The sequence below is a fragment of the Natrix helvetica genome, assembly GCF_964273705.1.
Source record: "Natrix helvetica genome assembly, chromosome: 9".
NCBI lineage: Eukaryota > Metazoa > Chordata > Lepidosauria > Squamata > Natricidae > Natrix > Natrix helvetica.
Genome location: NC_138560.1, coordinates 622,245 through 644,410, shown reverse-complemented (window position 1 = coordinate 644,410; position 22,166 = coordinate 622,245). Strand labels below are relative to the sequence as shown.

Genomic DNA, 22,166 nt, shown 5'->3' with positions numbered 1-22,166 from the left:
CTCCTGGTGCTGCGGCTGGGCAGGGAAGTGGATTTGTCAGGAAGCAGGCCGGAGATTTGGAAAGCAAATGAGGGGCTGGATGACGAAGCATCAACATTAACAACCCCCTAGGTCAGGTTTTTCTCCACCGGGTACAATAGAAGCGTGGACTTCTTCAACTCCCAGAATTCCCTAGTCAGCGTGAGAAATGCCGCCATAGATCGGCTTCCAGGGTCACTCCCACTGCTGGGATCCGAGGACTTTTACTATGGCTCTCTGGGTGGGGCTTTGTGGGTGTGGCAGGGGAAGGTTATTGCAAAATCCCCGTTTCCTCCCCATCAGCTGGGACTCGGGAGGCAGAGAATAGATGGGGGTCTTTACCGGTTCTCTGAACTGCTCTCAAAATTTCCACTACCAGTTATCCAGAGCCTGCTGAATGCCACCTCTGGTCCCTCTGGGGTGTAGGTAGTGCTTGGCTTAGGGCCGGAATTAGGACCGGAATTTCCATCCCTAAGCAAGGGGTTGAGTTGCATTTGATTTTACCACCTTTTTTTGCCACAGCTGTTAAAGCAAATCTTGCTTCCTCCAATGACTTTGGGGAGGTTACAGATTTTAACCATGTCATCCCGGATAATGCAATACATGCCAGTGGCCAAATGCTTGGATTTTGATCATGTGGCCATGGTGATGCTACCTGTCATAAGTATGAGGATTAGGCAGAAGTCACTTTTCTGGGCCATTTTAACTTCACTAAATGAATGGTTGTAAATTGAGGATTACTCATTGCCACTATAACAGAGTCCATCAGGGAGTTGATGAGTGTTCCTTGTTCTTAAATTCAGGTGGTGGCGACATATCCTGTCAGTCCACAGCATTTGGAGGTCCACAGCTTCAGCATCCCTCACCATTAACCGTGCTGGCTGGGGCTGCTGGGAGTTGTGGTACATTCAGCATCTTCTTCAGTTTCTAGCAGGGGTCTCCAAGCTTGGCAACTTTAAAACTTGTGGACTTCAGCTTCCAGAATTCCCCCAATCGGTCCACAAGTTTTGAAGTTGCCAAGGTTGGGCATCCCTGGTTTATAGAGTTTGTGGCTGGATGCATTTATTGGAAACATTCAAGTAGCCTTCCATCGTACAACCAACTTTGGGCAGTTCCAAATCAAGACCTGCCTGTATATTGCGAACAAAGCCACAGGCCTCCAATGCTGCCCATCTCCTCACGACCTCCCCCCCCCTCCCAATGGCCTTCAATCTTGCCCTTGGTGGATGGAGGCTTTCTCAAGTCCTTGCCCAGCGTTTAAACCTGGAGGAATTCTTCCCCTGCCTCTCGCCCCGTTTCCCAAAGCTCAACAGAAGGAAACGTATGGAGGCCGAAGCGCTTTGTAACTTTACAAAAAAGGAAAAAGTTTTATTCGTAAGAGAAGTCTGGTGGACGTGCCCGAGATACTAGTGCCCGTCTGCAGGCAATGCGTGCGGTGAGGCGGAAGGGTGGAAAGAGGTCGGGCAGAGATACCCAGCAGATCAGTAATAATAATAATAATAATAAAATCAAAATATAATAATTCTATCCAGCTTGACAAAAACAAAGTCAAAAAATTACAGCTCAGTAGAAAAGCCGAGAACCTGCCCTGTTCCCCTCCATGGCCTGAAGGAGGTAGAAGGGAGAAGAAAAAATGTTTATTTTTTTAAAAAAGACCCAGAGGGGTGGGGGCCTTTGAGAAAAAATATCTTAAAAAGGGCCTTCTCCCCTTGCATAAAATCAATGTTACAAAACCAAGTGAAACCAGCAGAAGACGTGGAAGGCGGGAAGGGTCTTGGTAAGCGTAGGGGGTACGTGGGACTGGCAGGGCCCTTCCCTTGCCCAGAAGACCGCCATCTTTGGAGGTGGGGCATGCCCCCCAGGAGCAGCAGCGCTCCTAACAACCTGAGGGGTTTCCAGGGGCATCCCAGCCGAGGCTCCCCTGCCAGCTGTAACAGGGTGCAGCCCTGGGAACCTGCTCTCCAATGCTCTGCCCGTCGCTCATGCTGCCTCTTCTGCAGGAGGAAGATGGAGGGGCTCTGAAATGCTCCAGGAGGGGGGTAGGAGATGGGACCTCACCTGGGAGAACTGCCCGGTCTGGCCCTTGCAAGCTGCAAGGAAGGGCCTCCAACAGTGAGGGCATCTCCCTGGGCCCTTCGGCTGGACAGCTCACGCCCCTCTGTGGTGGGGAGGAAACCAAACACAGTTCTCGTCTGAGAGCCAAAAATGGGGAGGGGGAGCAGAGAGACTGGCCCTTCCTGGGCTGGGGAGAGGGGAGCCCCTTCCACCAGGGAAAGAGCCCGCTTCCTTCCTTGGGGGGGGGGATCAGGAGGAGAGTCCTGCTATTGCTCTGGGTAAGGCACAGGTGGGGGTCCTGCCCTTCCTGGGGTGAGGGCCAGCATGGATTGTCCCCCCACCCCAAAATTGCACGGTGGGAGCCAACAGGGAAGGGGGGGCTTGTCTAGTGTGTGAGGGGGCCAGAGAGGTGAGGAGGGGGCCTTTGTGATTTTCCATTTTATTCTCTTCTGTGTGCGAGGGAGAATTAGGCTGCTGACTCCGGGTGGCACCGGCTGGGTCTGGGGGCTAAGGGGACCCCCTCTTCCGAAGCTCCGCGATGAATGCTGTGGAGGGGGGAGAAAAACTCGGGGGTCAGTTTTGGACCATTAAGCACAGCCTCCTCTACCCTGGGACCCACCCAAACCGTCCCCAGGCAGAGCGGGGTGGGTGTTATCCCTCGGTGCTCCTCCCCTGGCAGCCTGGAGGGACACCTGCCCCCTCCAGTGGGGCCTTCCCACGGGAAGAGCGCACGGCCGTCCTTCCCTGCTGCTCTAGCTCGGCCATGGGCCACAGTGAGGCTTGCCCTCCCCTCAACGACCCTCCAGGGAGACCCACCTTGGATTATCTCCTCTTTGACCTTCTGCAGTTCACGCCGAACCTCCTGCAGAAGTTCCTGGGGGGGGGGGGGGAGACGCATTGAGGACAGGGAGCCTAGGTCTCTGCGGAGGGGTGTGCGCGTGTGGGGGCTTCTGAAAGCAGCAGGCTGGCATGAGGGCTGCTTGCCCGAGAGCCCCCCCTCCTGACCCCCACCAGGCCTGCTAGCCCTGAAGCGTGCAGGGCACGAGGGTCTGATTGTGCAGGTGTGAACCAGGCTTCCCAGCAGGTCTTCCCGAAGCGCCAGGGCTGAGTGGGCCCACCTGTTTCACCCGCTCCAGCTCGGATTCATCCCCTGCGCCCCCCGCAGGCTCCCCGGCCGTCATGGCTCCAGCAGATTTCATTCTGGGACAGGGAGGGAAAGGGAGGGTCAGGAACACGGCCTTCGTTCCGGCCCCCACCCCCGTTCCTGGGACTCCCCCAGCAGGGCCGTTCCAACGCCACCCAGGCCAGGCAGGGGGTTCAGGGTTGACGGGGGGCAATGAAAGGCTTGTTCGCACAGAGAGGGGCAAAGGGTCCTTGGGGCCCTCTGAGTTTGGGTGTTTTCTTGCAGGCGTTTCATGACCCCAACCCAGTAACGTCACTAGCACTGATGATTTTACCTAAGTGGGTCATAAAACGTCTGCAAGAAAGCCACCAAGAGCCCCAGGGACAACCTCCCCCCCCCCCCATTTCAACCCTGAGCTGCAAAGAGTCTCCTTCATTGGCAGAGGAGGGGGAGCTGCCCTCACAGAAGACGGACCCCGGGGCCCTTTGGGGAGGAAGACAGATTCCAAAGCAGAGGGGCACAGATGCCCACCCTTCCAGCAAGCGTCTCCAAGATGAAGGCCTCAAAGCAGAGAGGGAGGGCTCTCTTCCACCCAGACGTAGGAGGGGGGAGTGGCTTTGGGAACAGCTGGAGAGGAACAAAGCTTTGGGGAATCGGAAGCAAAAGCAGCCAGATGTGAGCACCAGCAGCTCTCAAACTAGCAGGCTGGGGAAAAGGAGATTTTTTTGGGGGGGGCTGAAGGGGCCGGGATCCTGACACCATTTTCACTCCAGTGGCAGGTCTGATTCCTTTTTTCTGGCTTCCCGGACATTCCAGCCCCCTTCCTTGTCCCTTGGCCCGGGCTAGCTCAATCTGATGCCAGTAGGGGCAGGAAGGGGTCCTGAGACTGGGCATGTCAAAGGGGGAGCCCACACCCCAAACTTCTCAGCTGGAGCCCCTCCAGTCAACAATCCCCTGGCATCCAACCAGCCTGGATAGCAATTGCACTCAGACATATATACAGCTTCACAGTGCTTTCCAGCCCTCTCTGAGTGGTTTACAGAGCCAGCCTCTTGCCCCCAACAATCTGGGTCCTCCTTTTACCCACCTCGGAAGGATGGAAGGCTGAGTCAACCTTGAGGCTGGGGAGATTCGAACTGCCAAATTGCAGGCAGCCGGCAGTCAGCAGAAGTAGCCTGCAGTCCTGCACTCTGACCACTGCAGCTCTTATGGGCCATGGGTCAGTGGAGAAGCTGCTGCCCCAACTTCTGCAGAATGTCCACTGTGTAGCAAGGGTCGGCCCCTGTGGACCACTGGAGGACGTCAACTCCCAGAATTCCTGAGCCAGCCATGCTATCTGAGGAATTCTGGGAGTCGAAGTGCCCTGGTCAAGCTGCCCTCCCCGCTGCATGTATCTGGCTTCCCAGCCCTCCTGCCTGATACCTAAAGTGGCCGACCTGTGGCCGACCTGTGGCGGGGGGCGCAGTGGTCTTCTGGCTCACGGCTGTCCTGATGGGGGGAAGAGAGAGACTCAGTTGCAGGTTGGGAGGGGGGATCGGGGCAGGGTCCTTGAATGCGCACAAGGAGGCTCTGCTTGTCTCGGGCTGCTTGCAAGGAACCTGGCTTGGGAGGGGGGCAGAAGAGCCCCCCCCCCAACTGCAGGGGTGTCAGGAGCAACTGTGGGGGCTGTCCCTCACCTAGGTAACGTCGTACTGGACTTCTCCCACGGTCTCCGGAAGGCATCTGTAACGATCAAGAGAGGGACGGTTGTGGGGAGGGTGTTGCGGGTGTGAGGTCTTCCCCATTCGTGCTTCCATCCAGACCCTTCACTTGGGAGCGATTCTTCCATTTTGCTAACAGGGAGGGAAGCAGCTCGGCCCCTCGGCCCCTCGGCCTTTTTAGCTCATTCCACCTTTGTGGAATTCCAGCCCTTTCGTCTTCCATGCAGCTGGGCTCGCTTGCTGAGCTGCCTCCAGCTGTTTCTTCCTATGGACCTGCTCTCGTCTTCTCATACATGACACAGATCAACGTGTGATGGGGTAACATTGGAGGGGGAGGGATTCTTTCACAATCTGTTACTTCCAAGATTCTACCTCACTCATGAGGACCAGAATGGGGTTTTTTTGAAGGAAAGACGGCAGAGAGTCTCCATAACTCTGCTGTTTGAGGAAGGAATGGATGGAAAACATTTCACTGGGGTTTTTTGGGGGGTGGGGTTAAGCCTTAAAAAGAGACCCTCCCAGACAGCTGGACCTACACTGAGGATGCTCTGGGGACACCCAGCCATTTGCTCCCAGGCAGGAGGGAAGGGACGAGTGTCCTTAACTCGTTGCAGACCACATTCACACCCCCTGCCAAAGGCAGCTACTTTTAACCCTCCCTCTCTTTCCACTTTTAACAGGTTGGGCAAACTCGGGAAATGGGCCGATTCAGTAACCAGGTTCAGCCAGCTGTGTGAATACAGCTGGCTTGTCCCCTCCCTGCCTGTGCTGATCCGGGGGGGGCGGGTGAGGGGGGCAGCAGAGGGAGTCCTGGGACCTTCTTGCCGCAGCCCCCTTTCACCCACCTGTGGGCTTGGCACCAGTGGCATCAGCGTCTTCTTGCTGGGGGCAAAAGAGAAGGACAAAGGTCAGGGGGCTCTCGACTCACCCTCGGTGCCCCCTCTCCTGCCTCCTTCCCACAGAGACCCCTTTGGCAGGAGCAGCTCGACCAGGAGGGAGAGGGGGATGGGGCATCGTTTTGCTGGTCTGACTTGAGATTGATTGGCACCTGGCATCCCATGGCCACCCAGCCAGGGAGGCAGGCATGGCCAGCCCAGCCACAGGAGCCACGGAGTTGGGTGGTGTTTTGGAGGGGGGGAGGGGGGCTGCATTCTGCCACCCCCACTTCCACCCCCCACTAACGTGCAGCTGACAGGCCTTGCCCTCCAATGGATGGGGGTGGGAAAGTCCACTTGGGGCCCCCACCCAGACTCACCTGCAAAGGGGCTTCCTCCTTCTTTGGAAGGACCTTCTCGCTTTGCTCTGCCACTCTCCTTCTGGGGGGGGAAGGGGTGGGGGGAGAAGCAGAAAGAGGCTAAAGCCCATTTCCCAGGAGGATCCCTCACTGGCCTGGGTTTAAAAGCATGCGGGGGAGGGGGGACCCAAAACATCTGGCAAAACCAATGCAGACCCAGCTGGGCTGTATGGGAGACCCCGAGCCCCTCTCTAGGCCGCCCAGACTCTGCAGCAGAAATTCTGACTTTCAGGGACACAACATTTTTTTTTACATTACCACTCCCCCCCTCCAAAACTCCTAAAGACCCTTTTGATGCCAGGGGAGGGGGGGCAAAGTCCCACACAGCCAGGCTGTCCTCCCAATGGGTTACCCTCCCAGAACTGTGCCCACTCACCGCCTGGCTAACTTGGCACTCATTTCTTCCATCAGCCCCCCTCCCCCGGGAGCACTGGGGGGGGCTCCTCCACCAGATGTGGGCTTGGCTCCTTCCTCCTGCAAAAGAAGAAAGATGGCGGGAGTGAGTGGCCTCTCCCAAACCAGTATCCCCCCAACACGCAGCCCCCTCCCGCAATGTCCAGTGCCAGGGGCCCCCAGCAGGGAAGGTACCCCAAGGGGCTGCCCATGTCACATGGCCAGCGGGAGTCCTTGTGTGAGGCCCCCAGGCGGCCTTCCTGCACCCTGACTCACCTTGCCCGTCTTCTTCAGCTTTGCTCCAGCCAGTGCTGCGGCCAAGCCGGTGGGTGGTCCACCCCCTCCACCGGGGCCCAGGGAAGCAGGGAGGGGAGGGGCTGGGGGTGGCCCCCCTCCTGAGGGCAGAGGGCCAGGGGGTGGGCCCGGCGGAGGGGGCGGCCCAGGAGGAGGGGGAGGGCCACTGTGGGCTCCCGGTGGTGGCCCCGGAGGTCCAGGGGGCGGCCCAGGGGGAGCTGGAGGTGGTCCCGGAGGCGGCGGAGGGCCCCCTGATGGAGGGGCGACCTGAGGGGCTGCAGCAAGAGAAGCAGAGAGAGAAAGATGGGAGCCCCCAGCTGTACCAGCCTTGCCCCCTTTCCAAAAACTGGAAACGAATAGGAAATCCCACACCACTCTCCGCCCCCCCCCCCCCGCACCAAGGACCCTCTTCCCCAACCAGCGCCTGCTTCTGCCAAGCGCCCAGTGGGGGAGGGGCACAACCGGTCCATTCTTTGGGCCCTCCGAGCAGCTGCCCCCATGTCTGGATGCCGGATTCTCTGCCCCACCCAGGCGGAGGTCCCCTATGGTAGAGATCCACAACCGTGGCCTCTTTAAGACTTGTGGACTTCAATTCCCAGAATCCCTCTTTCCTTTGCAGAGCCGGCTGAGGAATTCTGGGAGTTGAAGTCCAGAAGCCTTAAAGTGGCCAAGGTTGGGGACCCCTGTCCTAAGGCCCCCCACAGAGGCTTCCCCAGTTCCCATCCTGGGAGCCTTGTGGGAGGAGGGGCAGGCAAGGGGCTGAGGCCCCCACCCGCTCTGGCACCCACCTCCGATGGGCCCCCGTCGCTCCCTCTCTGGCTGCTCCGGCGGCTCCTTCTCCAGCTGCTGTTGGTGCCTGGGATGAAGAGGGCAGAAGAGGCCTCAGTGCCTGCTGGCAGCCCCCCTGCTCCCAAGCCCCCGGGGGGGCCCTTGTCCCACTGCAGCAACACACTCACTTGGGCAGAGGGGCGGGCGGCTCGGGCAAGAGGCTGGAAAGGGGAACGCCACACATCGCCAGGGGGGACGAGGTGGAGCACCTCCGACCCAGCGGGCATTTGCCCCAGCAGGCAGCCCAGCAAGCCGATTAGCTGCTAATCTGATCAAGAAGGGCCTACACTCTCTCTCTCTCTCTCTCTCTCTCTCTCTCTCTCTCTCTCTCTCTCTCTCTCTCTCACTCACTCACTCACTCACTCACTCACTCACTTTCTGCCCTGGGCAATTCCTCTGGCCTCTAAGAAGGCACAGCGGGCAACAAAGGGATACCCTCTGCGTGCCAGGTTTGGCTTGCAGCCAGACCTGGGGAGGAGGGTCTCCTGCAGGCCCTGCTCTCTCCCCTCCCCCCCCCCCCGCAAAGGGGAAGCCCCGCCCCTTCCACTCTGGGAAAGGAAAGTTTTTTTTTAAGTGTGTGGCTTGTTCAAACAAAAGGCCGAGTAAGTGAGAACAATACTCCTTTTCTTCCCCTCTGCTCCTATTTGAGACCATTGGATGAAGTAAGAGAAACTTCCTCCTTGTTGTAAGGAACCTCTCCCTCCCCCCACCCTCCCTGCAACTTTTAAACCTCCCAGGGCTTCCTGTACCTTTTCTGCTGCTCTGCCGGATCCTCTGCGGTGGGTCCGTTCTGGGTGGGGCGCAGGGGGGGTGCAGAGCTTCCTGGGGAGACGCAACCCACCCAAAAAACAGATTGGCACCCCAACTGTCCCACTGGCAGTTCAGCTCTTCTCCAGACCCTGCAGCCCCTCCCCCAGATGGAGCCCACTAGCAACCCATCCACCCCTTTTGGGGAGAGGTGTGGGAGGCTGCTTTCCCTTGCGGAGCCTGGATGGTGTCCCTTGGGGGCCCTGCAGCCCCCAGCCTCTTCCCCTGGCTCAGCTGCCCCCCCCCATCCCCAACCACAGTGCCTACCCCACTCCGCCCACCCGGACTCACCCGTGTCCAGGGCCTCCAGGGCATTCATCATGCCATTGGCAAACTGGCTGGCATCCTCTTTGCTGCTGAAGTTGAGCCCCCAGACCTGCCGGGCATCCCGCCACTGGTGGAAGTTGGGCGTGGCCTGGTTGTACTTCAGCCCCTTCACGATCGGACTGTTGATGACCACCTGCAGAGAAACGGGTAGAGCTCAGGGGGCCCAGCAGGGATTGGGGGGGCTCCAGAGCTGGAGGAAAAGCTCTGGGTGCAAGTGACTCTGTTTCCCTGGACACAGGACTGCATCCCGACCACATTTTGCTCCATTTGGGGAATTCGTCATTTTGTTAACGAAGGACCGTAATACAGGTAGAGCTCCACTTACAAAAGTTAGTTTAGTGACTGTTCAAGCTTACAGCAGCATTGTCAAAAGTGACTTATAACCATTTTTCACAGTTATGACAGTGGCAACATCCCCAGGATCACCTGATCAAAATTCAGCCTCTTGGCAACTGATTTGTATTTACGACGGTCGCAGTGTCTCGGGGTCACGTGACTCTCTTTACAAGCAAAGGCCACGGGAAATAGTGGGGGGTTCCTACCGCTTTGCACTGGTTGCGGTTTGGCGGCCTGGGTGACTGGAACTGGCAGCAACCCAGGCCTGCCCGGCCCCTGACCGGTTCCCCACTGCCTTCTTGTTTTTCAGTTCTGCGCAGAAGAATTTTGATTGCACCGAGCGAAGCAGCGGTAGTGCCAGCCAGAACCCACCCAATGGGGAAGCCAGATTCACTTAGGAACTGCGATACTAACTTAACTGCATGATTCACTTAACAACAAGCTGTGTCAAGAAAGGTCGCAACTATCTTGCTTTGCAACACAAATTTTGGGCAGTAGAGGACTGACCATTGAAGACTCCTCAATAGAACGGGATTTTAAATCAGAGAATGAGAAAGGAAGTTTGGAATTCTTCCCTCGACCCGTGTGGGTTGATAGAGGCAAAAGTGGAGGGGCCTAACCACCCACCCCGTTCAAATAGGAAGGCCAAGCAGGAAGCTTTCTAGACCGGCCCTCAGATGTTTGGCTCTCCTGATTACTCGGGGGGGGGGGAGTTACCTGCTGGTCCGGCTGCATCTTGCGGCCCACTACCCGGAAGCTGTTGCTGGCGGGACTATGGTAGATCTGGATGCGGCTGAAGGCCTGGGCGCCAGTTCCTGCCGGGACCCATTTTTTATTGGCATCGTCGTAAAGCATCACCGTCGCCCGGGTGCTGCAGACCACCGACTCGCTGGAGGGAGAAACACAAGCCCCACCGAGAGGAGGGTGAGATGCAGCATGGATGGGGCGGGGCTTCCTAAAATAAGTCCCACCACCCAACCCAGCAGTCTTTCACCCACACTGACTTCAGCCCCTCCGCTGCCTTCAGCAGGGTCTCTCAAAACACCTGTCCCAGGTAGGAGGCTTCATTTGTGTTAGATGTATTCACATACAAATTACACTTTACCTTTGGGCCAGGGATCTCCAACCTTGCAGCTTTAAGACTTGTGGACCTCAACTCCCAGAATTCAAGTTGGGATTGAATTCTGGGGTCCTGGGACTTCTGGGAATTGAAGTTCACAAGTCTTAAAGTGGCCAAGATTAAACACACACACACACACGCCCTTAAACAGTATGTGGACAAGGCAAAAAATGAATGCAACTGTTGCCAGAGCAGCACACACACACACACACACACACACACACACACACACACACACGGGGCCCAGATGCCATTCAGGTCGGCCAGCTGGCTTTGCAAGTCCTTGAGTTACAGCTACAATGCAAAACTGCAAAAAGGAACTTTGAAGGGAGAGGAAGGGGCTTCCTCCCCATTTAGGATCCAGGATAAATATCCCAGAGGAACCCTCTCCAGCCCAGGAGGGAAAAGGCATTCTGCCCCCCCGGGTGAAGGCACAGGCCTCCTCGAGGGGTCACAGCACTGGCACTCTCCAGCTGCAAGACCTGGGGGCTCACTCTCCAACACCCCCCGCCTCCCAGTTAACTTCGTCTGGGGAGCCACCGAGAGACGCCCACCCACACCCCGGCCTCTCTCTGCCATGGTGCAATGCTGCCTAATACACCCATCAGAAGCTGAAGAGCTGGTCTTGGGGGCTGTGCACCCCCCTCCCACCCCGTTCTCCTCGGTTCCAGATAGTTAAATTTATTTATTTGCATTTCATATTTCCAACCTTCCTAAACCCTTCAGGTCAGGAAGATGCAGCATCTCTCAGGAAGAACAATTCATGGGTAGGAAAAGTGGCCAGAAAATTATCTGGGCCGCATTTCCATTGTCAAGGGGGTGGGGGTGGGGGCAGCTTTGTGGCCTATGCAAAAAAGGATTAAGGGTGAAGTATGCAAAAGTATTTGCATGTTGTCAAACAATTTGTATTGTTCACAGCCCTCTGTCCCTCTGTCCCCCCAATCTGAAATTTGGATAAAGAAGGCAGCTAATTTTGCCAGCTTCTTTCTTCTTTGGATGTTGTGGGGAAGGGGAGAAAAAGAGAGGAAGGAAGGAAGCCCAGTGAGTTCTTAATTTCTCCTCAAAGGAGCTGGAGGAATTGTAGTATCTTGGAAGGCCCAGAAGCACGGAAGAAGCCTTGCTGGGGGTAGCACAGAAAGAAATGCCCAAAGATGAACCCTAAACTGTCAATCACAGCCACAGCTGCCCGAGGAGGAAGAGGATTCCAGCTGCCTGGGGCCACTACTCCAGGGAAAGCAGCCCTAGGCAAAACAAAAGCGGGACCCCCTCCCTCCCCCCCTCCCTCCCCCAGACACATTCCTAGCCCCCCCACCCACCCACTCTTCCCAGTGAGTTCCTCCCCTGCCAGGCAGTTGCTCTCCAGGCCCAGCCCCTCCCTCCCTCCCTCCCTTCAACTGGGAGAACCAGACCTCCAGGCAGGTTGGGGCAGAGCCCAGCCCAGCTGCCAACAGCTGCTCGCTGGAAAAGGGGGAGGGAGGGAGGGAGGGGGCAGATGGCAGACATTGACGTCTCTGGCTCCTGGGCTGCTCCCGTCCAGCAGCCACACAGGCCCAGGGGGGGCCTCTGAATCTGCTCCCTGGTCTGGCAAGCGGGCAGTAGTAGCCCAGCTGAGGATTCCTCCCAAGCAGACCCCTCCCACCTTCAAATCCCAGAATCCCCCCGTCTTCAAGTGACCATGGTTGGAGGCCCCGGCTCTAAAGGAGAACCAGAGGCAGAGAACCATTTGTCCAAAACTACCGCAGGGCGTCACAAAGGTTGAAAGGAAATGTAAGAAGCCACCGTGCAAAATGAGGTATTGAGAAAAATCAGCTTCCTGAAAACGGCAGCAGCTTTTCATTACAAGGGAGAGTTGAGCAGGTTTCTGCGCTCCGGGAAAGAACCCCGGCCTGGCACACCTGAAGGGGAAGCAGGGCAGGTGAGAGAGGAGGTGGTTTCTGGCAGCCAGGGGCCAGGCTGCGGCTCCCACACAGCTCCTCACTTCTCCACTCCCAAAGCCAGTGCATTATGCACCGTTCCACACGGCACATGGCTTGTCTGCTTTGCATGAGCCGTGCGGTCCAGAAGCCCCTTGCCTGCTTAATCCCGACAGGTAGTTCTACTTAAACTACTGCCCGCAAACGCAAAGCATCCGTCCTGTGGAGTGGTGGGATGAAAAGCAGCTGCCACCTTGTAAAGTGCTTTAAAAGTCTTTAAAAATAGCCTTTCAGATATTTTTCACAGCCATGTGAGCATTAAAAGTCATTAAAGGTTTGAGGACCCCTGCCCTAGACCATTTCAGACAAATGACTTTCCAGTCTTTTCTTAAAATCCTCCAGTGTTGGAGCTCCCACAACTTCTGGAGGCAAGCAGTTCCACAGGTTAATTGTTCTCACTTAGTTCCAGGTTGCTTCTCTCCTTGATCGGTTTCTATCTGTTGCTTCTTCTCCTGCCTTCTGATGCTTTGGAGAACAGACGGACTCCCTCTTCTTTGGGGCAGCCTCTCAAATATCGGAAGATGCCATCATGTCACCCCTGGGCCATCTTTTCTCCAGAGTGGCTGAACCCAAATCCTGCAACCATTTTTCATATGTTTTTGTCTCCAGGCCTTTAATCATCTTCGTTGCACTTTTTCCAAACGTCTTTTCTGAAATGTGGTGACTGGATGCAGGATTCCAGGGGTGGCCTTACTAAGGCTTTACAAAGCGGCACTAATACTAAAGTCAATGCCTCTGTTTACACAACCGAGGATCGCATTAGGCTTTTCGGCTGCCGCCACACATTTGGCTCAACCCAGCTCAGAAAATGTGTGAATGCATCACAGGCAGAAAAAGGCAAAGGATTCGACATTCGGTGGGAGTTCAGCCGCACCGTCTCTGAGCTGGCTTGCCATGCTCGGTTCTTGCGCTGCCTGGTCCAAACGCAATCTAACCACAAGGGCAGTGATGCAAAGAAGGAAACCCAAAGGTTGTGTCAGACAAGCCTCCTTCCTTCCAGGATGTTGTTGCACAAGGGGAAAAGTCACAACCTCCTAAGCGGCGGCATGAAGATGATCTACCCACACAGCAGGATCAAAGTGGCCCCCACCCCCTTCTGCAGCCTGGCTGGGTGGATCTCTTGATCAGGTCCAAGACAGGCTGCCCCCTCTCAATATCGAGACCACCTCCCAATTGCACCCAGCGCTGACTTCTTTGCACCCAGCAGGAATTTACAGAGAGCCTCCGGCCTGGAGAACTACTCCCCCTCCCCGCTGGACTTCCAGCAGGGGTATAGACCCCTCCCCAACCCCCACTGGGGGGGGGGAGCACCAGAGTTGCTGCTTTTGTTTTAATCCCTGGGACTCTCTTTGGGCTTCCCACCCCTGTGCAAAAGCTTTGTTTGGGCCAGGGAGGAACAGGAGGTAGAGGGGATCAAAGGTCAGAGAGGGGGTGGGGCTCGCCCTCATGCTGGCACAATCACCCCCAAGGCGGGGGGAGGGGGGAGGATGGTCCACCTGAAAATGTTTAACCAAGGCCGCTTGGGGGGGGCACTCTCAGCTTCCCTTCTAAAAGCAGGGGAAGCGACCCACCGACGGGCACTTTGTCTTGGGAGTGGAGCAGAATGCCAGGCCTTTGCAGAACCCTTCCCCTCCCCCCCCCCGCAGGCACAGCCCCCAGGGAGGCTGCAGCCTATCTCAGGACAGAGGACCACATGTTCCCAGCCCCCCACCCCACCCCAGACGGGTGGCCTGCCTGGGACTTTGCTGCTGGAGGAGCCCCTCCCAACACAGCCAGGAAGGGAAGCAAGCAGTGACCGTGATGGGTCTCTCTCCCCAGAGATTTGGGGGGGTCCCATATTAGTGGGGGGAGGCAAGGAGGCACAAGGCCAGGGCACCTGGGGAGGGTGGAAGGGAGCAGAGGCAGCCCCAGGCGCAGGAAGAGGGAAGGGAAGCAGGCGGAGGCAAGGAAAACAGCAGCCTCACAGCAGCCCTGCCTTATAAGGGTATGTTGCAGGGCCTGGCTGCATCCGTGAAGAATGTGAAAGGGGGGGGGGGCTGGGAAGGGCCTGGAGACCTGCCTGCCCCCAATGGCAGCCATGCAGCGGGGTGGCCTGGCGCCAGGCAGCCTCTGCTCTCTGCCCCCCAAATCAGCCTTAAGTGGGGGCCTGAGTTGCAGGGGGCACAAGGAAGGTTGCAGAAAAGGGTCCCTGCAGGAGCCCAGCAGACGGGCACCAACCACCCCCCGTGAGGCCCTTCCCATAGGTGGGTCCCGGCATGCCTGATGTCTGGCAACAGCCATGGCCCTTAGACTCATGTACCGCTTCGTGGTGCTTCCCAGCCCTCTCTAAGCGGTTTGCAGAGTCAGCCTCTTGCCCCCAACCATCCGGCTTCATCCACCTCGGAAGGATGGAAGGCTGAGTCAACCTTGAGCCTGGTGAGATTCGAACTGCCAAATTGCTGGCAGCAGAAGTAGCCTGCAGTAGTGCACTCTAACCACTGCGAGTCCTCCAACTCCTCCCCTCTCCTCCCACCATGCCACATTCACCTGCCCGGGGGGGGCTTCTCCGGCTGCTGGGCCTGGGTCTTCTTCGAGGGGTCAGGCAAAGGGGCCTTTGGCTTACCCAGCGTGATCCTGCCAAGGGAAGCAAACGTGCCCACTACGTGCTGCCCGGGGCTCAGTGGGCAGGAGGGCCCTGCGACCCCAAGGATTGGGGGATAGAGGCAGTGTTGCCCACTCCCTTCCTTGCCAGTGGAAGCAAGTCATTCTCTGACTGCCCCCCTGATGTCTAAGAGAGTCACCAGAGGGGCACAAGTGGGCTGGGGGTGCAGAGCGGGGGGCCCTCTTCCTCTCCCACCCCCAAGCAGACCTGAACTGGGTGGAGTGGGTCTCCTTCTCTTTGGGAGGCGCTGGGGCTGATCTGTGGAAAGAGACAATTCTGGTGTGGAGGCCCCCAGGGGCCCAAGACTTCCCAGGGGGTCCCACACTGCCAGGACCCCCGCCCCTTCCTCAGAGCAGGCCCCAAAGGCCCCAGTGTGGGGCAGAGAGGGAATGCAGCTGAGGGGCCCGGAGCACAGCAAGAGACCGAGTGGGGCAGGGCCAGCACTTGCCCAAAGGGTTCTCCCCTGTGCATGCAACACCTGGGGGGGCCCACTGGGACAAATGGGGGCAAGGGCTTCTGAGAGGGGGAATGCAAGGGGCCAGTGGGAGGTGGTGGGGGCCAGCCAGGAGCGTCCCACAAGAAGAGGGCTCCTCCAGGCATCTGAGCCAGCCGAGACGCCGCGGCTGAGTCACTTCCTGCTGAGGGACGGAGGCATTTTCCGGCTTCTTCGGAGCGGTTGCCACTTTGCGGGGAGGGGCCAGAAAGACCCAGCAAAGAAATGAGGAGGGGTCTTGAGGGGACCTTTGGGCCTTTTATTACAAGGCAGCTGAGAAAAACTTCTGCCTCTGAATCAAGTTGGCAAAAGGGCTGGGAGGGCTGGCACTCCTCACTTCCTGGCACCAGGAACCCCCCCTCAGTGGAGGGAGAGAAATCCTGGGCTTCGAGGGGGGAGCAGGGGGGCAAGGAAGGGGAGAGGGCTGTCCAGAGGAAGGGCCCTTGGTTCAGGCACCCAGGAGGAAGAGAGGAGAGGAACCTGGGGGGGGGGCAGGGTCACCAAGCCTGGCAGGGGCAGCAGGAAGGTGTTGGAGAAGACCCTCCCCCTCTTAGTTCTGGAGGGTGCCCCCCCCTACAACCTTTGCGAGCGACCCATTTTGGGGGCAACCATGGTTGGGCAGGCCCTGCAGCCGCCTCCTTGCTGCTGTCCACCCACTCGGAGGCCTTAGAAACAGAAGTCGGAGCGAAGTCACAATGAGTATCCCGGAAGAGGGAGGGGGCGGGGGCTCCGTTCTGCTGACAGACGGGCCCCCTCCACTGCAGGGCCTGGTCATTCACAAGTAGTCCTCGACTTACAACCATAATTGAGCTCAACGTTTCTGCTGCTAAGCAAGACTCTTGTGAGATGAGTTTTGCCCTGTTTTATGACCTTTCTTACCAAAATTAAGTGAATCCCTGCAGTTGTTAAGTTGGTCACATGGTTGTTAAGTGAATCTGGTTTTTCTCATTGACTTTGCCTGTCAGAAGGTCGCAAAGGGGGATCTCCTGACTCCAGGATGCTGTGACCGTCATAACTGCGAACTAGTGGCCAAGCCTTCAAAGTCTGATCTTGTGAGAGGCTGGGAGGCTGCGACGGTCACAAGGGTGAAAATGGCCAAGCCACTTTTTTCAATGCTGCCGTAACATCAAAGAGGGGAGGGGAGGGGAGGGCTACCTGCTGTGAAGGGGCAGGTGAAGCATGCGCAGGTGAGGTCTAATCGGAGGGTCAGGGCAAGGCGTGAGCCAGGAGCGTCCAGAGGAAGGTCGGTCAAGGAGGCCTGGCAGAAGCGCCTCCCTTTCTTAGGAAACCCTCCTGGGCCTTCATTCCCTTCCCCTCCCCACATCCAGAGCAGATAAAAGTGACCCCCATTTCCCCTGTTAATGCAACTGGACCCCTCCCAGCAACCCTGCTTCCCTCCCACCCAGCTTCTGCTCGGAGAGGGGGATCGGGGGGGGGGGGGAGAGCTCTCTGGGCCTTGGGAAGGGGAAACAGGAGGGCTCCACTGAGGACCCCAAGTCTGCTATTGCCGATAGGCCCCTTTGCTTCCTGGGTCTCCCACAGGGGCAAGACAAGGACAAGACTGTATTGGGGGAGGGGGCGATGGCTGGCTGGGGGATTCTGGGAGTTAAAGTCCGGGGGTCTCAAACGGGCCCAGATTGGAGGCCCCTGCTCTAAAATCAGACCTTCATTTGGGTTTGAGGCCCTGCCGTTTTAGCAAATTCAGCAACTCAGAAGCATGGAAATATTCGGTCTTTTAATTTAAGGGCCTGCACTTTGCTTTAAGGAGAGCAACATGGGCTGCTTAGTTCTGGGCCGACCCTTCACCCTCCAAGCCAGGTTACCCGGAGCCCCAAAGGCTAAGATGAAGCGTGCCCCCCCCACCCCCCATGGACAGACACAGGCCTTGAGGAAGAAGGGGAACTGGGGGCAGCTGCCAGCTTCCTGCTCTTTGGGAAACAGCAGACGTGGTGGCTCTAGAAGCCAGAAGTGGCCCTCAGGCCGGTCCTCCACTTCCAGAGGTCATACAGACAGAAAAGTAGGGAGGGCAGAAGGGAAAATCCAAACTGGCGACCAGGCTGGGTGTGGCCTGGCAGAGGAAGGGTTTAAGGTAAGTAAAACTCACAAGCAGTTACCTAGTTGGGTCATGAAACGTCTTGCAAGAAAACAGCCAAACTCAGCATTAAGGGACCTTCAAATAAAATTCAGTTTGGATCAGTTTCTGAACCCCCAAAGACCCCTCAAAGTGGGCTTGCTTTTCTCCCCCACTAGTGCCACCCTCTCTTCCCTTAGCAAATGCGCCAGGGAAATCTCTCCAGTTTCCAGCCCCCTAGAGAGCAGGGCAGGGGGGAAAGTGCTTTAAGTGGTTATGGCATCAGGTCAGAAACTGAGAGATGGTGAGTTCTAGTCCCACCTTAGGCACAAAAGCCGGCTGGGTGATTTGGGGCCAATCACCAGGCGGCTGGGAGTTGTAGTCCTGCCAAGCATGAAAGCTCATTCTTTCTCAGCCCAACCTTCCTCACAGGGTTGTTGTGCGGGAAACAACCGGAGGAAAGAATCCTATGTATGTTTGTTCCCTTCAGTTATTTGTAAAAATAATAAAGGCAAATAAATACAACAAATTAAAACAAATTAAAGACAGGCTGCCCGAGAGCCCGTCCTCCTGTCCTCCAGTGCACATGGGGCAGCTGGGGCAGCTGTTGAGAAACACTAAAGGTTCACTGGGGGGCGGTGGGGGGGATTGTTCTCCTTCCCCAAAAGTCTTGACTAGAAGCGGCTGCTGCAAGATCCACGGAGGCCACTGGGGAGAATCGCTCACAGCCACAACTTCTCTTTCTGATGCTGACCACAAAGCAGAGAGGTGGGCAGGTTACTCACAAAAGCTGTGCTGTCCCTGCCCCCTCCCCAGGATTCCCTGTTACAACTATGCTCCCCCCCACGGCCCCTGGACTACAACTCCCAGAATCCCCATAGCTGCCCATCCAGTTCCAAGGTTTGTTTGATTGGGCAGCCAGCTGGGTTGCGGGGCAGATGGTGGGGGGAGAACAGGGGAAGTGGATTGGATAATGGTCACATTTTCTACTTGACTCTTTGATAAGCAAATTTTGAGTAAACTTTTCTTTTCTGGAAAGATAGGAGGTAAGTGGAAACAAAGCAGGCGACCATAACCCCCCCTCCCTTCTGTTTTCCAGCCTCCATGCTACCTGGGGAATTCTGGGAGTTGGAGTCCACCCATCCTCCATAGTTGCCAAGATAAAAAAGGCTTGTTCCAAAGGCTTGCGGCTGCTTGCCTTGGCCTCAGGAACGCAGCTGGAGAAAGACATAAAACTTTTCCTCTCTAATCTGGCTGCAAGGCATGGGATAGTATCTGTCATAATGCTGACCCTGCTTCCAAAGCCTCTATTGTGTTTCTAGAGGCCGCCCAGCTGGCCTGCGCTCCTAACCTGACAGAAGTTTGCAGAAAAATATTTTAATTATTTTATTTATACCCTGGGCTGGCTGGTCCAGTGCATAACCAATTTCTGCTTTTCCTGAAATTCTAGCCCAGCCTTAATTCTAAATCCCTGCATCTTGGCTCTTTCCAATCCCCTCATTCCTTCCCCTGCACTAGCACTCTCCCTCCCACCTAATGCCCCCCTCCCGGGAATGCAGAAGGGGGCAGGTCTATCCATAGTCAGGAACAATTTAGGAAACAAAATTTAGAGCAGGGATGTCCATCCTAGGCAACTTTAGGACTTGTTGACTTCAACTCCCAGAATTCTCTGCTAACTGGGGAATTCTGGAAGTTTAAGTTCACAGGTCTTAAAGTTGCCTAGGATGGACATCCGTGGTTTAGAAAATGAACAAAAAATGTGATGCTGCACACCTTTAAATAAAAACATTTTTTTCACTGACCCTAACCCTTAATATGAAGGAAACCCTGCATGTCCATTTGGATGAAAGAATGATTAAAAATAATATAGCAGCCAGAAGAAAAAATTGTAGCAAGTTTGATTCCACACGCGGCATGGAAGGAGAAAAGATCAGCTGGCTTCCCCAATAACTTTGAACCAAGCCTACTAAACTACCCAGCAAACTTAACCATTGTGGACTAACTACAAAGAGTACTAAGGCCTGCATTTTTCTCTCCCGCAGACAAACAGAACAATATCAAGATTTTGTTACAAGCTCAAATAAGAAGGGGAGCAGACAAATGCACGAACGTTTACTGTGCAGTTCTAGCAATTGTTGTTAAGAGCTTCCATGTACTGGTATTGTATACCTATCAAACCAACAGCAAAAGTAAAGCAAGGACTGATTTATCACTCGTGCTTGGTTTAGGGGCTGCCTAAAAGCCTCCCCAAATCTGGACTCTCCAAGTGCCCCTTGAATTTCATTACTCCCGGGCTACAAGAAGGTCTGTGGGCTTTCTTACTGGGGATAATGGGAACTGGAATCCAAAGCTGCTGGAGAGCCAATAAATGGGGTTATGTGGTTCTATTTAAAAGAAAAGAGGTGTCTGGGACACACTTGCAACCAGGGAGCAGCCAAGCCCCAGGGTCTCTCTACCAAAGCCCCTTCCCCTAATAAACATCCTCCCAACCCAACCAACCATCCCCCACAAACCTCCCGGCTGACGCTCACCAAACCCCGCTCTACCATGAAGGGGGCTCCGTGCAGCGGACAAGCCAAACTTGGCGACCCGAGTCGGGGAGGCTACGCCTAACCGCAGAAACCCCCGGCCGCCCCGCCGGGCTCTTGGTCACGGCTCTTTCGGCTAGGTGAGTCCCGGCGCCTGCCCTGCCTCCGAGGCCGACCTGGCCGGCTATTCCGGCGGAACTTCCGACGGCTGCGAGCTGATCCGCCTTCCGGAGAGCCGGCCAGAGGCCCCTCTTTCCGGGGGCCGCAGCCTCGGAGCGCCCCGCAGAAGGGCTGAGGGGCTCCGGCCCGGCCCTCGATGACTAAGGCGGCAGGCAGGAAGGAAGGAGCGCCGGGGGCGGAGGGCCTGCTGCCTGGCTCTCCGCTCGCCAAGGGCTGGCAGGGCCTTCCCACTAAGGCCAGGGGCTGCCCGAGGGCGCTTGCCACAGAAGCACTCTGCACGCGCTCGTCCCCTCAGCTCAGGCACAGCTGTGCGGCGCCTGCCCCATTGGCAGAGGAGCGGCCGAGGGAGCCGCCAAGGGGGGCGGGGGGCTCGCGCCCACGAAGAGCCCAGCACCGGCAGCTTCGGGCGGGGGGTTGGGCGGGGGGCTAGAGGCCGAGGGGGTCTCCAATTGGGATGGGGATGCCCCCCCCCGAGCCTGGCATCTCCCGCGCGCCCCCTTCGCAAGATCCCCCTCCGCCCCGCCCCTCGGGGACTGTCCCCACTCCAGGCTCCGGCAGCTCCCCCCCCCCCGCTTCCTCCCGAGTGGCCCGGCCGGGTCGCAGCGGCGATGCTCCTCAAGCCCAATAAAGTCTCAGGTGAGCCCCCCCCCACGTCGGCGGGAGGGCAGAAGTGAAGCCAAGCGAAGCTAAAGGGAAGGACTGCAAAGGCCCCATCAGCCGGGGGGGGGCTCCATTCTGCCGGTCATCCGGGGCTCCCAGGTCCCTCTGGCGGGGGGAGGGGGCGGGATTGCACGCGGGCAGCCCTGCTTCCCCCTCGCCTCTGCGGGAAGGGGCTACCCAACTTCGCGCTTCCGGAGGAAGGGGCGTGCAGAGCCCACACTCCGCTCCGGAAAGCGGGCGGGATCTACTCCGGGGGTGGGCGCCCCTCTCCGCCCGCCGAAGCCCCTTCTCCACGCGGGGAAGTCGCCCCGTTTCCGGGACGAGGAAGGTCTCCCCAGCAGCCCTTCGGCAACTTCAGCCGCCGACGCCGCGTCGGAGCTGCCCGCCAGGAGGGAGAGGCGACCCTCCCTTGCCCCGTCGACCCCCACTCCCACCCCCCAGCTAGGCACAGCCGGACGGCCCCGCCGCGCTCCCAAACTTGCGGCTCCTTCGGGGAGGAGACGAGCCGGGAGACCCGCCGCGCCGCCCCCCAGCCAGGCAGGCAGGCAGGCAGGCAGGCAGGCAGGGCGTGTGGCGGGCCGGGCCGGGTCGGGCGCGGACCCAGACAACAAAGGCGGCCGGCCGGCAGGTACTGACCTCATGTCTGCTGCTTTGTGCGCGGCGCTGCAGCCTCGGCAGCTGCTGGGCGGCTGGCGCTGCTGCTGCTGCTGCTCCTCTCCCGCCGCCGCCGCCGCCGCTTCCGCTTCCCAGACCTGGCTGGGTGGGGACGTGGGTGGGGCCGGCCCGGGCTGCTCCCCCACCTCTGCCGGGCGGCCTCCGCGTTCCGTCGCCGCGGGCTGCGCTCAGGCGGCGGCCGCAGCAGCCCCCGCCGGGAAGCTCTCCGACCGCGCCCGCCGGCCGCTTCCTTCCGCCCCTTTGCCCGCGGCGGCTGCACCCCGCGCCCGGCGCCCCCGGGGGCTCATGGCCCCGATCCCGCGCCGCGCACAGCCAGGCTTGGCGGGGACGTCAGGCAGGCAGGCGCGCGCCCGCTCGGCCTCTGCCCGCTTTGATCCGGCGGCGGTGCCCGTGCGTTGCCCCCGCCTGCCCGCGCTCGCCTGCCAGCCCGCCGCTTTCCAGCAGGCTCCGCTGCGGCGCCTCTTAAAGGGGGCGAGGCCTGCGCACTTAAAAGGGCACCGCGAGGGCTGCTGCGGGGGTGTGGGGAGAGGGGTCTCCCCGGTGGGGCGTCAGGCGGGCGCCGGCTCCGAGTCGCGGGGGTCGCCCTTCCGGGCCGCGCCTTCGCGCACAGCCGCCTCTGAATCCGCCAAGCGCCCTTGCGAGGCAGGCCG

The 22,166-nt window shown here is 58.0% G+C and overlaps 1 protein-coding gene across 3 annotated transcripts; it reads right to left on the bottom strand.

The window, feature by feature from the left end:
• Nucleotides 1–1,357: 1,357 nt before the first annotated feature.
• Nucleotides 1,358–21,816, bottom strand: VASP (vasodilator stimulated phosphoprotein). Of its 3 annotated transcripts, none has more exons than XM_081962190.1 (14): nucleotides 21,478–21,816; nucleotides 9,893–10,064; nucleotides 8,804–8,972; nucleotides 8,455–8,527; nucleotides 7,666–7,733; nucleotides 6,860–7,152; nucleotides 6,567–6,664; nucleotides 6,152–6,209; nucleotides 5,742–5,778; nucleotides 4,873–4,918; nucleotides 4,619–4,684; nucleotides 3,192–3,273; nucleotides 2,890–2,947; nucleotides 1,358–2,618 (listed from the first exon to the last, which is right to left on the bottom strand). In XM_081962190.1, exons 1-14 carry the CDS (start codon nucleotides 21,480–21,482, stop codon nucleotides 2,581–2,583), a joined length of 1,263 nt encoding a protein of 420 aa, XP_081818316.1. In that variant the 5' UTR covers nucleotides 21,483–21,816; the 3' UTR covers nucleotides 1,358–2,580. The 3 variants fall into 3 exon arrangements, with proteins under 3 accessions (XP_081818316.1, XP_081818315.1, XP_081818317.1); XM_081962189.1 differs by having other exon boundaries at nucleotides 6,152–6,212; nucleotides 21,478–21,812; XM_081962191.1 differs by lacking the exon at nucleotides 4,619–4,684 and having other exon boundaries at nucleotides 6,152–6,212; nucleotides 21,478–21,639.
• Between the last annotated feature and the right edge of the window lie 350 nt (nucleotides 21,817–22,166).

What these genes read in the sequence shown, in the direction of transcription:
- VASP (XM_081962189.1), bottom strand. An exon ending in CCGGCAGAGCAGCAGAAAAG is followed by an intron (nt 7,734 to 8,454) that starts GTACAGGAAGCC and finishes TCTTCATCCCAG; the next exon opens with GCACCAACAGCAGCTGGAGA. An exon ending in CACTGGTGCCAAGCCCACAG is followed by an intron (nt 4,919 to 5,741) that starts GTGGGTGAAAGG and finishes TGATCGTTACAG; the next exon opens with ATGCCTTCCGGAGACCGTGG.